The 16,360-nt window shown below is 49.9% G+C and overlaps 1 protein-coding gene across 1 annotated transcript in view; it reads left to right on the top strand.

The window, feature by feature from the left end:
- The first annotated feature begins 6,338 nt into the window (after positions 1 to 6,338).
- SSH1 (slingshot protein phosphatase 1) overlaps positions 6,339 to 16,360 on the top strand; it is a 56,615-nt gene continuing 46,593 nt past the window's right edge. The window contains exons 1-2 of the mRNA XM_025267453.3: positions 6,339 to 6,543; positions 12,158 to 12,198. Coding sequence (XP_025123238.1) covers positions 6,475 to 6,543; positions 12,158 to 12,198 — 110 coding nt within the window. The 5' untranslated portion in view covers positions 6,339 to 6,474. The remainder of the gene's footprint in view (positions 6,544 to 12,157; positions 12,199 to 16,360) is intronic.

Here is a 16,360-nt window from a genome sequence, read left to right as displayed (position 1 = left end):
CAGGTTCCTCTGTCCGTGGAATTTTCCAGGCAAGAATACTGGAGTGGGTTGCATAGGCACTCTGTAAATTGTTGTCCAATGAATTGAGTGAATGTGAAAATGATATAGTGCCCAAGAATTGGCTGCAACATATTGTATTATGACATTCTAATAATTTTTTAATAGTTGTTAAATAAAACAATTTTAACTGAGTAAAATTCTAAGATGTAATTGACTTAATTGAATGATTCACGAATGATTCACAAATGGGTAAAATGCCATCCAACAAGTAGAAAGACGCTCTGAGGAGCTGGACAAAAAGGAAGCCTTTTATAGCAGAGAGGGGAAAAGAATGAATTGTTTCAGGCTTAGGAAACCTACCTATGAGGGACAGAAGGGGGCTGTGTGGCAGATTACCTCATTGGTACTGACCAGAAAATTCCAGAGTGACCAGTTAAGACTACGTTCCTGGAGGACGTTGTAACTGCAATTAGGTTAGATATTAAGTCTTGGTTTGCTGATGTGGGGTTTAGCCTGGTCAACTACAAATTGGCACTTGCTATTAGGACTTGCTACCTACCTCTATAAGGATTATATCATGTGCTGTAACAGCTGCTGACTTTCAACACCCCTTGAAAGGAGTTCAGAGTGGAGGGCAGAAATAAGACCCTCTGTGCTCTGGGAAAACCTGACGGAACAGGTCTTCAGATAGATCTTTTCAGGAGCTGATTTTATGGACCCAGTTCTTGCATCTCCTCATACCTAGAAAAGCACTGAAATCTTTCATGGTGATGATTGCTCCTCATGACCAGCAGAAACCTTCCGCAAAAAAAATATGTGCTTGATGGCACATACTTCCCCTTCACCAAAATCACGTATGTGCTGGCTTTCCCCCCACCTCTTGGGAGTAGTTCTCAGAACCATACATGATGCTGTCCCTTGGGCTAAATAGTCCTCATTTTGCCCCAAATAAAATGTAACTCACAACTCTGATGTGCATTTTAAAAAAAAGTCAACAGCACAAGTGACTCCATTTGGGGTCTGGTTTTTTTTTTTTTTTTTTTTTTTTAATGCACTATATATGTATTGTTTTATATTCATTTTCTATAGCTCCTACAACCAATTACTAGAAACTCAGTGGCTTAAAACAACAGGAATTTATTTTATTGTATTTCTAGAGGACTGTAAGGAGATCAAACCAGTCAATCCTAAAGGATACCAACCCTGCATATTCACTGGAAGGGCCGATGCTGAAGCTGAAGCTCCAATACTTCGGATACCTGATGTGAAGAGCTGACTCATTGGAAAAGACCCTGATGATGGGAAAGATTAAAGGCAAAAGGAGAAGCAGGCAACAGAGGAAGAATAGGTTAGATAGAATCACCGACTCAATGGACATAAGTTTGAGCAAGCTCCAGGAGATGGCAAAGGACAGGGAAGCCTGGTGTGCTGCAGTCCAGGGGGCTGCAGAGTTGGACACAACTTAGTGACTGAACAACAACAACTAGAGGTTGGAAGTCTAAAATCAAGATGATGGCAAGTCTGTGTTCTTTCTGGAGATGATGAGGAGGGAATTCACTCCTCGGTCTTTTTCTGCTTCTAGCAGCCACCTGCATCCCTCGGTTCATGGCCTTCCTCACATCACCCCAACCTCTGTGTTATCACATCTCCTACTTCTCACTCTGATCCTTCTTCCTCCTTCTTATAAAGACCTTTGGGTTTGTATCAGGCCCACTCAGATAACTCAGGATAATCTCCCTACCTCAACACCCTTAACTTAATCACAGTAGCAAAGTCCTTATTACCATATCAGGTAACACATTACAGGTGCACATGGACATCTTTGGGGAGCCATGATTCAGTGTGCCAGAGCTTTGTTATTTAATACTTGTGAATTGCAAATCAGTTGCTCTGAAAATGGAATTATCAGTAGCGTTCTCTTCCCTTCTCCCCTCCTAAGCTATCCTGGAAGAACCTCTGTCTCTTGTTTGAGTTCTAAAGTAGAAAAACAAGTGTCCAAGTAACCAGCTTCACCACGCCCTAGCTCTGTGACCACGGGCGTGCGACTAAACCACCCTGTGCATCAGCTTCCTCAGCCATGAAAGGAGAACCACAACCATGTGACGAGAAATAAGCAAAGGGGTTCAAGCCGGGACAAAGCAGAGAGGCTGCAGGAGCCTTGATAAGGGGTACCTAATCTGGCTTCAGGTCAGGGAAGTCTTCCTGGAGGAGGTGGCCCTGGGGGGTAGCATGGTGGACATTCACATAAAAAAACCCCTGTCCCCAACACATTTGCAAATCACTTTGCCTACGACCTAGCATACAGCAAATAACTCATTAACTGGTTGTTTATAATAGTTGCAAAACTGAGACTACAAGGACTATGATAATTAAGTAAAGTATGATGAAAAAAATGATTATGATACTGAGTGGAAAAGCTTCTACTGGATGCAAGAAAACTTTGGAGCTGGGTCTTCCACCAGGTTCCCCTCCTCTGCTCCTGGGATTCCCTGAAGCCTAGACCAGGGAGCTCTCACTTTTTTTCTCCCTGCCCCATCTCCTCACAGGCCACAAGGCAAGCCCACAGGTCTTTTCAGAGCTGGGTTTTCACAGAAGTGTTTAGAATGATCAAAATTTTAAATACAGACAGGGTCGGATGAAAACAGGATCAGTGAAAGTGCCGTATTGGAGCCTGAGGCAACGGGAAAGCCCAGTAATACAGTACCCATCCCATTCAAAATGTTGACATTTTGTTCATTGAGGATTTTTGGCATACCATTTGATTCCTGAAACTATAACCTTTCTCTGATATTCCCTGGTAGTCCAGTGGTTAGGACTTGTGCTCTCACCGCCAAGGCCCGGGGTTCAGACCCTGGTCAGGAAACAGATCCCACAAGCTGTGCAGTGTGGCCAAAAAAGGTGGGAAAAAAGAAAAATAGGATGTAGTCTTTCTCTTGGTTGAATTTTTGTTGTTGTTGTTTTGGTTGCCCCTTTACCTTTTGGGTTCTCACCCTGGTCCCAGCCCAGCTCCTGAGGTTTTTCTTAGAAACATGTGACAAGACAGACAGTTGTGACAATGTTGAGAGAACTTGCCGTGTGCCTGGGGGTCGGTGGGGGGAGATGTGACATCCTGGGAAAGTGCTGAGTCCAGTCTAGGGAGCAGGGAGGGATTTTTGGAGGTGGTGTCTGGCAAGAGTTAATGTGGGAGGGAAGAGGGCCCCTCAGCTGTAAGAGGAAGTGAGAATGGGTGGGGATGGCCTCTGGACCAGTGGGTGTGGGTAGAGAGGTAAGCAAGGCCAGGGTAGAAAGATTAGGGTTTAGGTGGGTTTTTTTTTTTTTTCAATTGAAGTATATAGTTGATTTACAATGTTGTGTTAATTTCTGCTGTACAACAAAGTGATTCAATTATACACACATACACATATACATGTATGGGCCTCAGAGGCGGCACAGTGGTGAAGAATCCGTTTACCAATGCAGGAGATGCAAGAGTCTCAGGATTTGATTCCTAGATCAGGAAGATCCCCTGGAGTAGGAAAAGGCAACCCACGCCAGTATTCTTGGAAAATTCCATAGACAGAGAAGACTGGTGGGCTACAGTCCATGGGGTCTCAAAGAGTCAGACACGACTGAGCACACACACACGTGCACACACACACACAGACACACACATATATACATTCTGTTTTAAAATAGTCTTTTCCATTACGGTTTATCATAGGATACAGAGTATCTGTGCTACACAGTAGGACTTTGTTGTTCACCCATTCTATATGTAAAAGCTTACACCTGCTAACTCCCATCTCCCACTCCACCCCTCTCCCAACCCCTTCCTCCTTGACAACCATCGGTCTATTCACTCTGTCCATGATTCCCTTTCTGTTTCATAGACTGAATCATTTGTGTCATATTTTAGACTCCATATATAAGTAATATCATATGGTATTTGTCTTTCTGACTTACTTCACTACGATAATCTCTAGTTGCATCTGTGTTGTTGCAAATAGCATTATTTCATTCTTTTTCATGGCTGAGTAGTATTCCACTGTGTATATGTATACAGAGGGTAAGATATATATACACAGCATAAGATGGTTGGATGGCATCACCAACTCAATGGACATGAGTTTGAGCAGGCTCCAGGCATTGGTGATGGACAGGGAAGCCTGGCGTGCTGCAGTCCATGGGGTCGAAAAGAGTCGGACATGACTGAGCAACTGGACTGACTGATAATGTCCTAACATATAAGGAAAATTCATTATGATGAAATAACATCCCTGGAGGACACAGGGAAGTCTCAGTAGTATGTCTGTCTTTTTTTTCTTTTTCTTTTTTTGAAGTATAGTCAATTTACAATGTTGTGTAGAAGTGTCTGGGTTTTTTAAATTTTTATTTATTTATTTATCTAGACCACATGGCATGTGGGATCCAAGTTCAATCACGAGGGATCAAACTCGTGCCCTCTGAAGTGGGAGCTCAGGGTCTTAAACACTGGACTGCCAGGAAGTCCCATGTGTATCTGTTTTCAAATGAATGTGTTCAGAATTGAGAAGTAAGATAGTCATCAGTCAGTTGAATACTGCCCATAATTTTGTCTCATGCTTGACATTTAAAAATAGGTGCTAAATAAATAAAGCAGTCTGTCTACCAAGATGCCAGTGTGTTGGGTCAGCTTCTCCAATATTAGGAGTTATGTTTCCCTCCATAAACTCTGTTTCCCAAATAGTGAATAGCTCCTGCCAAAATTCTCAAACAAAACAAAGTATATTCTGCCCTCTGTTTAAACATAGTTGCGTTTCTGAAAATTCAGTGAAAAATACTTTGTGTTGATTTGTCAAATGGAGTCAGATAATTATGAAAGGTGCTTTCGCCCACACAGGAGTCTTATGGGAATTGAGCAGTTCTTCTTGGGAGTTGGGAAGGGTGGAGGGCACTGTCCAGTGAACTGCAGGACTTTCAGCATTTTTAGCATTTCCAGCTCCTGCCCTCTAAACGCCAGAACCCCCAACAGCTCTCCCCATCTGCCAAGACATTCAAAAATATTCACACAAATTTAAAAAGAAAATAAAGTGGGGAGAGGGGAGGAGGACTTCCTTGGCAGTCCATTTAAGACTCCCTTCTTCCACTGCAGGGGGCATGGGTTCATCCCTGGTGGGGGAACTAAGATGTCACATTAAAAAAAAAAAAGTCCTAACCACCCCCCACACGCCACAAACCCCGTTGAGAAGAATGATACTGAGGGATTATGGAGGAGGTCCCAGCCCCTGGATCTAGGGGAAAGAGCGGGAGTATTGCCCAGGCTGCCTGTGTTGCTGGTTTGGCAGTGAGATGCACGGGACAAGGACTGGACCAGTAAATGTGCGGATGCGTGCGTGCTTGGGCTGGGTGAAAGAAGAGAAGTAGGGGATTTGGGTGAAACTGACGCTAAATCAAGCCACCCTTTTAGTATCTTCCTCCATGTCTCTCTCTCCCCTCCCCATACTGGTCACCTCCCCCCAGGACAACAAGAGCAGCCCATCCCTGGCCTCCCTTCACGCCTCTGTTCCACAGTCCATTCTCCAAGCCTTAGCCAGAGCTTTCTAGAGAGCACCCTGACTCCCTCTTCCCCATCCTTAGGCTCCAGCGGCTGATGGAAATCTTTCCGTTTCCGGCCACTGTGCAGGCTCTCCCCCGGAGATCACGCCCAGCAGTCAACTCCCACCCTCACCCGTTAATCCTGCTCATCCGTCAGGTCTGAGAGCAAAAGCCCCCTTTTCGGAGACGCTGTCCCTAACTTCCCAAGGTGTTAGCTGGGTTTCTGGACACATGGTAGGAATTCATATAAAAAGATGGGCAAAGTGAGTTTCTAGCAATTTAATTTACCTTCATCAAATCCCCTAGGGCAGGTCAATTCTATGTTGTTCACTGTCGAATACTCCATGCGGGGCACTTAATAAGTGCTCAATAAATATTTCATAAACGAATGAATGAACGAACATACGAATTTATGCACACCCCTCCTCGAGGTTCAAGGCGCAGGGACTAGCAGGTTTTTATTTTCTGTCTCTATGCCTGCTTGCTCCGCGCATTCCAAGCTGCGCGGTCACGGAACCTCAGTTTCCCGGCCTGCGCTGGGGATGGGCCTCTTGGGGAGGACTTGCTCGCCGTCGGGCGCGCACCCGCTTCGCAGGCTGGAGAGTCGGGCGCGCGCGTCGGGTGCGCTCTCGGGATGCGACTGGCTGGCCTGGGCCTCCCGCCGCCCCTCGGGACTCCCGCGCCGCGCACGCGCACGCGCGCCCCGCGTGGGCCACGCCCCCCGCCCGCGCTAAGGCCCGGCGCGCGCCGGCGCGGGGGGCGGGGGCGGCGGCGGACGCCGACGGGGAGGGGCGGGCCCGGCCCGGCTCGGCCCGGCCGCCCGCGCGCGGCTCTTGGAGCGCCCCGGGCCCGGCCCGGGCGGCGGCGGCGGCTTTAGACGGAGGCCTCAGCGGCGCCTGTGCGCCGTACCGCACCGCAGCCATGGCCCTGGTGACCCTGCAGCGCTCGCCCACGCCCAGCGCCACCTCCTCCTCCGCCAGCAACAGCGAGGTGAGCCCCGGGCCCGCGGCCCTGGCCCGGCCGAGCAGCCGCCGCGCGAGGCCTGGGCCGCGAGTGCGGGGCGCGGGGCGCCGGGGGCTGCGCCGGGACAGCTTTGAGGGGTCCTCGGGCCTGCGGGCACCCCGTTGGACGACCCCCTCCTGGGTAGCCGGACTGGGGTGACTGCAGTGAGACTGTGCATTGCCGGTGTACGCCCGTCTGGGGTTGACTCTGTGTGTGTGTGTGACCCCTGTTTGGGGGTGACTGCATGAGACGGTGTGTGTGACCCCCGTGGGGGGTGACTGTGTGTAAGTGTGACCCCCGTCTGGGGGGTGACTGTGAATGTGTGACACTGCCCCCTTGCCCCATCAGGGGTGACTCTGCAGGGTACTTGTCCTGAGACTGGAACTCCTGATTGGCTGCGTGAGATGCCGGTTCTGGGATTCCGGACCCTGAGTGCCTCCTTCTGTGTATTCCGGCCTGTCCCTTGGGGGCCGTGCCTGTGTAGTGATAGTAGGGAGAAGCCGCAGGGGTGCCCCTGTGAAGGTGTGAAATTGTTTCCCCTAGTGCACGCCCCTGGCTGTGGGTGTGAGTGGCAGTCCCTTGTCACTGTGTGACAGTGAGCTCAGGGTGCTGGGTGATGGTGTCTTAGGTCTCTGTGTGCAGCTCAATCTGGATTCTTCCTGTCCTTGATATCGGCGGAGGCTGGGTGTTTATGTGCAGCTGGCTGTATGGCCGAGGCCGATTCTGGGTTTCCTGTGATCGCCCCGGTGCTTTGAGGGGCTGAATGTGCCTCTCTGAGCCGTGCGGGTTTCTCTGGGTCTGTGTGACCCAGCCTGCCTCCTTGGCCCGGAGTCACTGGGGAATTCGTCCTCTGAGCCCACAGCTGTGCTGGACCGAGCCCGGCTGGGCCTCGGGCCTCCAAGCAGGAGAACTAGTTAGGGCCTTGGGTCTAAACTCAACATCCGTGGCCAGGCTGAGGGTTGACCCATAGACACCGCAGCTGGAGGAGGAGACGGGAACTGTTTATAGAGAAGGGAGAGGAGGCTGCTGGGGGAGGGCCCTGCAGGCAGGCCCAGGAAGTGACCCCGCCAGCATCTGGGCAAGTCAGGCCCCTTCTCCCTGGGGGAAGTTGACTGATAGCACTGATAACATTTCTGTGTGTCTCTGAGAGAAGAGGACCTGTTTGGGGTTTAACAGCCCTGTCCGTCGGGCCGGCTCCTGGTGGGCAGCTCTTCAGCCTGTTTCGTTGGGACTGGCAGGAACATTTCTCAACCTGGCTCAGGGTTGAACCTCACAGCCCTGGCCCTCTCGAGGAGAGGCTGTTCATGAGTTATCTTGCCTGCAGACAGAAGGTTCTAACAGTCCCTGCTCTGCACGGCAGCCAGTGGCCTGCCGCTGGGAAGTGAGTGCGGCAGCTTTTCACTTCTCCGCAGAGACATCTGTTCCCTTACATCATTTCTACTACCGCTGTCTTGCAGTTTACAAAGTACTCCTCTGCACTTAATTTCATGGTCCCTTCTGAAAAACAACGGGTGAAGAAATCAGCTCCAGGAGGAGGTTATTCGGACAGCCTATCAAGCCTGAAAGTGAAGTGAAAGTGAAAGTAAAAGTCGTTCAGTCCTGTTGGACTCTTTGCAACCCCATGGGCTATACTGTCCATGAAATTCTCCAGGCCAGAATACTGGAGTGGTGGGTTAAAAGTGAAGTCGCTCAGTTGTGTCCGACTCGTTGAGACCCCGTGGACTGTAGCCTACCAGGCTCCTCCCTCCATGGGATTCTCCAGGCAAGAATACTGGAGTGGGTCGCCATTTCCTTCTCCAGGGGATCTTCCTGACCCAGGGATTGAACCCGGGTCTCCCGCATTCCAGGCAGCCGCTTTAACCTCTGAGCCACTAGGGAGTGGTGGATAGCCTATCCCTTCTCCAGCAGATCTTCCCAACCCAGGGATCAAACCCAGGTCTCTCACATTTTGGGCGGATTCTTTACCAGCTGAGCTACCAGGGAAGCCCAAGAATACTGGAGTGGGCTATCCCTTCTCCAGTGGATCATCCCAACCCAGGAACCAAACCAGGGTCTCCAGCATTGCAGGCAGATTCTTTACCAACTGAGCTATCAGGGAAGCCTGTCAAGCCTAGGGCCTCTGATTCTAAACCCCACCTTCCTTGTGTTACTTTGCATCGTCTACTTATGCTGTAAATACGTTAAAAAAAATTACCATTTTTTTGACTGTGTTGGGTCTTTGCTGCCCCAAGGCATGTGGGATTTTAGTTCCCTAACCAGGGATCCAACCTGCCTCCCCTGCATTGGAAGGCAGATTCTTAACCACTGGACCACCAGGGAAGTTACCACATGTAAAATTTTTTATTATTTTATTTTTTTAACCAAGATGGAATTCACATACCATAAATCCGCCATTTTAAAGTGTACAATTCAGTGGTTTTTAGTACATGCCCAAGGTTGACCAGCCATCACCACAGATTCCAGAATGCTTTCATCACCCCCAAAAGAAACATCACAGCCCTTAGCCATCACCCACAGCCTCCCTCCCACCCACTCCTGCCCTGCCCTGCCCTCATCAAACTGTAGGCAACCACTAATGTTCTTTCTGTTTCTACAAATTTGGCCTATTCTGGGCATTTCATGTAAGTGGAATCATACACTGTGGCCTTCTGTGTCAGGTCTGTTTCCCTCGGCCTCATGTTTTCAGGGCTCATCCATGGTAGCGTGAGTCAGGACCTCATTCCTTTTTATGGCTAAGTAATATTCTGTTGTATGAATGTGCATTGTGTTGGACCTTGGGGTTGTTCCCATTGAGTATATTTTCACTTTCACTTTCTGGGCTTCCCTGGTGGCTCAGCCTGCAGTCCTTGGGTCGGGAAGATCCCGTGGAAAAGGAAGTGGCTACCCACTCCAGTGTTCTTACCTGGGAAATCCCGTAGACAGAGGAGTCTAGCAGGCTACAGTCCATGGGGTCGCAAAGAGTCAGACACGACTGAGCGACTAACACTTTTTTCTTTTCAGTATTCTACTGTATGGTTGTACCTTTTGTTGGACCTTAGGATTGTTTTCCCTGAGCATATTTAAAATTATTATATAGAAAGCATTATTTTCACCAAGTGCCAGTGACCTCCAAAATAATAAAACTCAGACAGCTCTTCCTTACCTTGAGTAAATCAGCAGCATTAGTGGCTCCAGGAGCTGGCAGAGCCTGGGATGTTCCCCGGAAGGTGAGGCATCTTCCAGGTGGGGTGAGGCATGAAGATGCAGGGGGGAAGGGAGAGGGTAGTGTGTGTGCCATCTCTGAGCCTCTGGTCTGACCTTCCTCTGGTTACTTCCCCTCTTTGGGCCTCAGCTCATCCGAAAGTTCCGGCTTCCCTCTCACATGTGTTCCTTGGCATAGGTAGCTTCCTTCTCTGGAATAATTGATCTTGCATCGCCTTTCGTCCCAAGACCCTTAGAGAGAGAGCGAGAATTAAGTGATTTTGCATCCCACCCCATCACTTCCTTACTCCTCAAAATGCGCAACCTTTGTTGAGTCAGAAACGCTCAGGTCACTTCTTTCCTTCTCCAACCCGTGGTCCTGCCTGGCGTGGGAACTAAGGGAAGTCACAGCCCAACCCGCAGAGCAGTGCTTCCCTCTTTGGTTTTGTTCCTTTCCCCTCCATCTTTATCTCATTTCTATCAATTTACCATGAACCTTGTCTCATTTTGTGAGAACAAGCAGAGAGCCCAAGAAGAGATAAAGCAGTAGCTTTCAGGAACTGTGATTTTTGACCTCCATTCAAGGTGACTTATTTTCATGGGTGGATCTCCAGTTGCTTTGGGGAGGGGAGTATCAAATCAGGGTTTTTCAACCTCAGCATTGCCGACGTTGGGGCCAGAAAACCCTGTGTTGCAGGGGGCCCGTCTTGTGTGTTGCGGCGGATGTAGCAGCACTCTGACTGCTACCCACTAGATGCCACTAGCATCCTCCCAAAAAAGGCTCCGGCCTTGCCTGGCATCGCCTGCCAGGAGCAGTGGTCCTCAGTTGAGAACCACTGGGTTAGACCCAACAGTCTCTTCTGAGTTTGTTCCTCTGGTCGTGTGAGTTGTTTCGTGTATGTTTCACTTCGGGGCCGGAGCTGGTGGCCCTGTGGTCAGCAGAGCCGTCGTCCCTGGTGTTTCCACTTCTCCTCCAGCATGGGGTGGGGAGCATGAGAATGAACTGATGCTCTCTGCCTCTGCCCAGTGTGATACGTACATGATCTTATTAGCGTGGGGATTCCAGGACCCTGTGCCAGGCTCATTCATTGGTGAAATTGCCACCTGTGTGTGTGTCCCTGGCTGCCCGGAACCCTCCACACACGACCTTTTCCCACCACTGCCAGCCTCTGTCTGGTTTCTGTCCTCAGTCAACCTTGCATCTCTCGCAGCCATTGCTGCTTTCCAGGTTTCTCTCTTTCCCTTTCAATGCACCCTTCTGTGTAACATAGTAAACATGCCAGCTCTCAGTGGTGGAACGTTGTTGGGGTGTGTGTTTTCTTCTCATTTGAGTTTTCTCCTTGAAAGAAAAAGAAAAGAAAAATTACAGTTGGGGCTTAAATCATGGTTACTTTTGGAGCCTTTAACCCTCCTGGGGTTGTAACCTTTAGAAGATATTAAATATCCCTTTCTTTCATGTCTGGAAATACACTAAGAGCCTAGAAAGTTTTATATTAAACATGAAAGCCTTTTTGAGAACTTACCAAAAGCTTTGAGACCCCCTGACAGCCTGATCCTGGCTACCTTCTGTTAAGAAAGACTTGCCTGGAATGGTGGTGGTGGTGGTGGTGGTGGTGGTGGTTTTTTAAACTTGTGTGTTGTGGCTTAAAATGGTGTTAATCATTTGTGATTACCAGAGGGTTGGGATTGAGGTGAGGGGGAAATGGATAAAGGCAATCAAAACATATAAATTTCCAATTATAAATAAGTAATACAGACACAGTATACCACATGATAAATAAAATTAACACTGCTGTATGTTATATTTGAAAGCTAGTAAGGGAGTAAATTGTAAGAGTTATCAAAAAAAAAAGTAATGGTGTTGATCACTCAGCTATTGCTTAGATTGAAGAAGGAAACAGAGCCTCTTAAAACTTCACCTCCTTCTGCTAAAAGAGAAAAATGGGGGACTTCTCTGGTGATCCAGTGGTTAAAGACTCTGCGCTTCCAATGCAGAGGACACGGGTGCGATTCCTGGTTGGGGAACTAAAATCCCACATGCCTGCATGTCCAAATAAATAAAATTTAAAAGAAAGAAAAACTGGATGAGCTCCGAAGCAGCACTGGAAAAGGGAGAGCTCAGGGCGGAATGAATGTGTGGAGTACCTGGGCTGGCTAGGAACACTGCATTAGCGGGCACCCATCTGCGATGCCTTGGAAGGCAGGCGGGAAAACATCAGGAAACCTGAACATTCCTCTACAGGAATTCTTCAGGGGAGCAGCAGAGCAGGACTGGTCTGGGAAGGGTGCGGTGTTTGGAAGGAGCCAGGTTTCCTGGACATCTGTACCTTTTGCAGACACCAGAGCAGAAAATGTGAGCCTTGTGTCCGAGGCTCATTGATAGCGGCGACTGGGCTGTGACATTGTCTTCCTTTCTTTGCAGTTGGAGGCCGGCAGCGATGAAGATCGCAAGTTAAGCCACAGGTAAGCAGGCTTCACGTTTTCACCCTGGAGTCTTTCTTCCAAGCAGGTAAGAAATACTCTTGTGCCTTTCCAAAAGGGAGAACCCTGGAGAAAGACTACACCAGCTTTTCAGTAGGAGGAGGGCTTTACAGATGAATAGATATTTAACTGTAAACAGCTTTGATAATTATGTAACATTCAGAGAAGAAGAAAAATAATTGCCAGTATTCCACCACCTTGGCTTTGCCATAATGAGTATCTTTACAAACTTCCTTCCAGGTTTTACCTCTGCTTTAAAGAAAGTAATCATTCTAATATGTTCTCACTTTTCCATCATGCTTTTGGGAGGGTATTCCTTTTGAGGTAAGTACATGCTGATTTGAAACAGACATTCAGCCCCTCAGTTTATTAATTTAGGATGTGCGTGTGTGCGCACGTGCCTGTTAAGAAGTTTCTTAAGCTTGTAGTCCTCAGTTGCTATATTCCCAAGTAGACACTACAAGTATGGCTGTTTTTCTTTTCCAAAAATTGGGTGTTTTGTTGGCTTGCAGAAGCTTTAGTACTTTATTATATAATGCATTCTTCTGTTCCAATGATCTGGTCTTAAACACTGGCTCTTAAGAGTTTAAAAAAGTGAACGGCTAGATTAAGAAAAAAAAGAAGAAACTGCACAGAATTTCAAGGATACTGTTCTTTTATTTATTATTATTATTGTCTGTTTCATCTTGGGAAGGGGAGGAGAATTAACTGAAAGAGGAAATATGTGTTGAGAAGCAAGGGTCAGCCATTCATTGCTGAGAGCAGGCTTTCCTCCTGGTTAAACGCACACACAGGAGTGGTGGAGCTCCACCTTGCCTGTCTGTGAAGTTGCCTGTGTGTTTGAGGGAAGGAGGCACCCTGTTTCCTAAAATTCACGTGTGCAGGAAAATAATCGTCTAAGTACAATGGCCAGGTCCTCGTTTTCACATCACGCTGGAGGGAGGACCAGGCGCTATGACACAGCTCCCCCTTTAAACTGGGGGCTCTGCTTGCTCAGAGTCTCGAAGGCCGGAATCAGCCAGATTCCCAAGTTGGGGCAGTCACGGGCCGTGTTGAGAATCAGCCGGTGGAGGCTGGGAGGGGAGTGGAGGTCTGCTCCGGAGACTGTTGGGGGAGGGAGATCGGGGCGGAGGGCCTGTGGAGCGCCCCACGCCCCCAGCTTGTCTCCAGCCCTTCCCTGGACTTGGACTCTCTTCTCCCCCTCAAGCTGGTCCCTTTCTTCCAGGGCTCTTCCCCAGGAGATGGCACTTCGATGGTCCTCGGGGCAAAGAAATATTTTGTTTTTTATTTGCCCTTCCTGTGCTGACAACATAGCACTTTGAATTGTTTCCATTAATAAAGAACTTACAGCTGGCAGTGATAGGAAAACGTGTATGTGCTGCTGGCCAATAAAAGGCCCCGTTCTTTGTATCGTTCGGAGCTGAAGAGGACCATTCAGAGGGAAGTAAAGGCAGCTCTCTGCGGGGCCACATCGCATCCTCACAGCAACCCCAGGAGGAGGGGGTATTCCCACCCTCCACCCCCCAGGTCGCAGGTTGCATTCCAAGTGGGGCCTCCATTGCCCATAACATGTGAGTTTGTCATAGGACTCTGCCTCTCCAGGGAACAGTTTCGTGATTCAGTTGGACACCAGTGTTGCAGGTCAGGCATGCAGACTTGCTGAGGTCGCCCAGGTGGTTAGAGGCAGCATCAGGGCTGCAACCCAGGACCCCTGCTGACCTGTGACGGTGCCTCCCGGGAGGTCAGATCACCCTGGTGACCCACGTGAGTCCTTCTTCGCTGCTGTTAGTCCCCAAGGCCATCGTGAGTGCTGGGAGACCCAGGCTGGCTCTGGGTCTGATCCCTGACCTGGGCTCTGATCCTGTCCTCACAAGCGTCCCTTTCTTCTGCTCTTCACTCACCTTGACATTCAGGCCCCATTTCAGGCAGAGGACAAAGTCCTGCTATCTAGCCCTCTGAGCCCAACGAGAGAAGTGCTGAGGTCCCCGTGTAAGCGGCGTGACTGCAGTTCATTGGCATCTGCGTGGGGATTTGCGTTGCCAGACCTCTGCTCTCTGAGCTTCTTCTCGAGAAAAAAATGTGTGGGATGGCTGGTCATTCTTTACTCTCTGGTGGGAGGACAGTTGGAGCGAGGAGATCTCTCTTTGCTTCACATTCATCCTGAAGTTAATCTGACCTGATTTGGTATCTAAAGGGTGCTGGGGTGGGAGAGAAACTGGGGCCCACAGGGTTGTCCTGTTCCCTCGCCCCTTTGTCTACCCTTAATGGACAGCTTCATCTTGCGGATCCTCCAAGAAGTGATCTTGGACCCAACATGTAGCCAGTGAACTGCTGAGTTCGTGGGTCAGATCTTTCTCACCCTGCCCTCTTCCCCACCCTCTTCCCCCGCTGGGAGCACCATGGTCAGGCCCGGTTCACTGAGGGGCCACCCATCAACCCATCCTTGGACCTCAGTTTATCATCCAGCTGTCAGAGGGCTGGCAGTCTGGACACGCCCCCAGCTTCATCCTCCTAGTCCACGCAGCCTTTTCTGCCTTTCAGCCTCACCACTGGCCTTTCCTTGCACGGACGTGCCGTTTTTGAGTTCTACCGCTGCTCCCTGACCAGGCTTCTTCTCTAAGCCAGTTTCTTTTCCAGTTGGCCGCAGTCCTCACGGCCAGCTCCGCGTGCTTCCCCACAAACCTCTGTGGCTTCCCTCTCCTCAGTAGGTGACTCCTGGTTTCTTTCTGGTACCGCACCTGCCTTCCCTGGGCAAGCACCTGTGTTTTTGTCTCATCCCTAATTGTTGGGGCTTCCCTTAGTGACAGGGTCTTAGTTCTCCACCTGCATGTAGCATTTTAGGAAGCTTAAACATATTAACTTGGTTTTGATTCTGCAGTAAATTGCATTCGTGTACAAGAAAGACATTTGGAGGAAAGATAATGGGGTTCGGAGTCTGGCTCCTGCACTAGTAGAGATGCCCACACACCTCTAGGAATTACTGTGTCTCTGTAGGTCTCTGTTCTTGTATCAGTAAAGCAGATAAAGCGCTGGCCTTTCAGGGTTGACCAGTAGTTTGTACGGAGCTCCCTGCCCAGAGCCAGGTCCGTGATGGGTGTGGAGGACAGTGGCCATGACCGGTCTTCAGAGGATGGTGTTCCATCAGTGTTAGTTTCACAGCCCAGCAGTACAGGGTCAGACTCCCCGCAGGCGCCGGGCCCACTGCGCGGGGGCTGGGAGGGCCGTCCCCGTGGATGCCCGGTGACTCGGACCAGGGACCAGCCTGCATCGCTCACCCGGTGACGTCCCCGTACGTTGGGAGCAGGAGCGCACCTCTTGCAGAATCTTGACTGTCACCCAGTCGGTTTCTCCGAAGGCCTGGGGGCCGTCTGGGGAGCCGCTGTCCGCCCGCGCAGAGGGAAGATGAGGGACCTAGAGCCTGCACCGAGCCCTCACTGCCCCTCTGCCCTGCCCGCTCTGTGTGCAGCCTGCTGCTGGCCTCCGGCAGTCCCCTTTGGGAAACGGCACCGTTCGAACTGTGGGAACCAGTGAGCAGATGGCTCTGCCACAGCGGCCCCGGCTCCCTCGCCATCCTGGGAGCTGCCTTGGTCTGGCAGGAGACTCAAGTGGTCGTGTGCCAGGCAGGGCCCCCGGGAGGGAATAGGGTTGTGTTGTTTCCAGACGGTGGATCTGGAGTGAAGGTTTTGCTGCTTTTTTTTTTTTTTTTAAATCCAGCGTTTCCAAGTCAAGCACGTGAAATGATCATTAGAGTTCTTTAAATTTCTTTTCTTGCTTGCCCAAGCAAACACTTGGGCCAGAGCAGCAGGATTTTGTCTTCTCTCTTTTACCCAGTTTTAGTGGGAAACTGAACTCCTGTGCACCCGCCTTTCCCTCACTCCTCTCCCCATTTCAGAAATCCCCAGAGGACCCCCATCTCTGTGTAGCCTTCTCTCCTTCTCGTGGACGAGTCAGGATGGGGTGCGTCCTCGCTCTGCAGGCCTTGCCTCCCATCTTCTTTTAGAGCCTCTTCATCAATGCCTGTCTACCCTTGGAGCTTCCTCTGACTTCCTTGATGGTTTTTCAGCCCAGGCTTTGACTGTCCCTGTTGAGAGTCAAGTCTGTCTGGTTAAGTCCTGCCCAGAGGGGTTGCGCTTGTGCCGCACCC

Source organism: Bubalus bubalis, chromosome 17 (genome assembly GCF_019923935.1).
Source record: "Bubalus bubalis isolate 160015118507 breed Murrah chromosome 17, NDDB_SH_1, whole genome shotgun sequence".
In the NCBI taxonomy this organism is placed as follows: domain Eukaryota; kingdom Metazoa; phylum Chordata; class Mammalia; order Artiodactyla; family Bovidae; genus Bubalus; species Bubalus bubalis.
The sequence above is the reverse complement of the archived record's forward strand: the minus strand, read 5'-3'. Positions and strand labels throughout refer to the sequence as shown.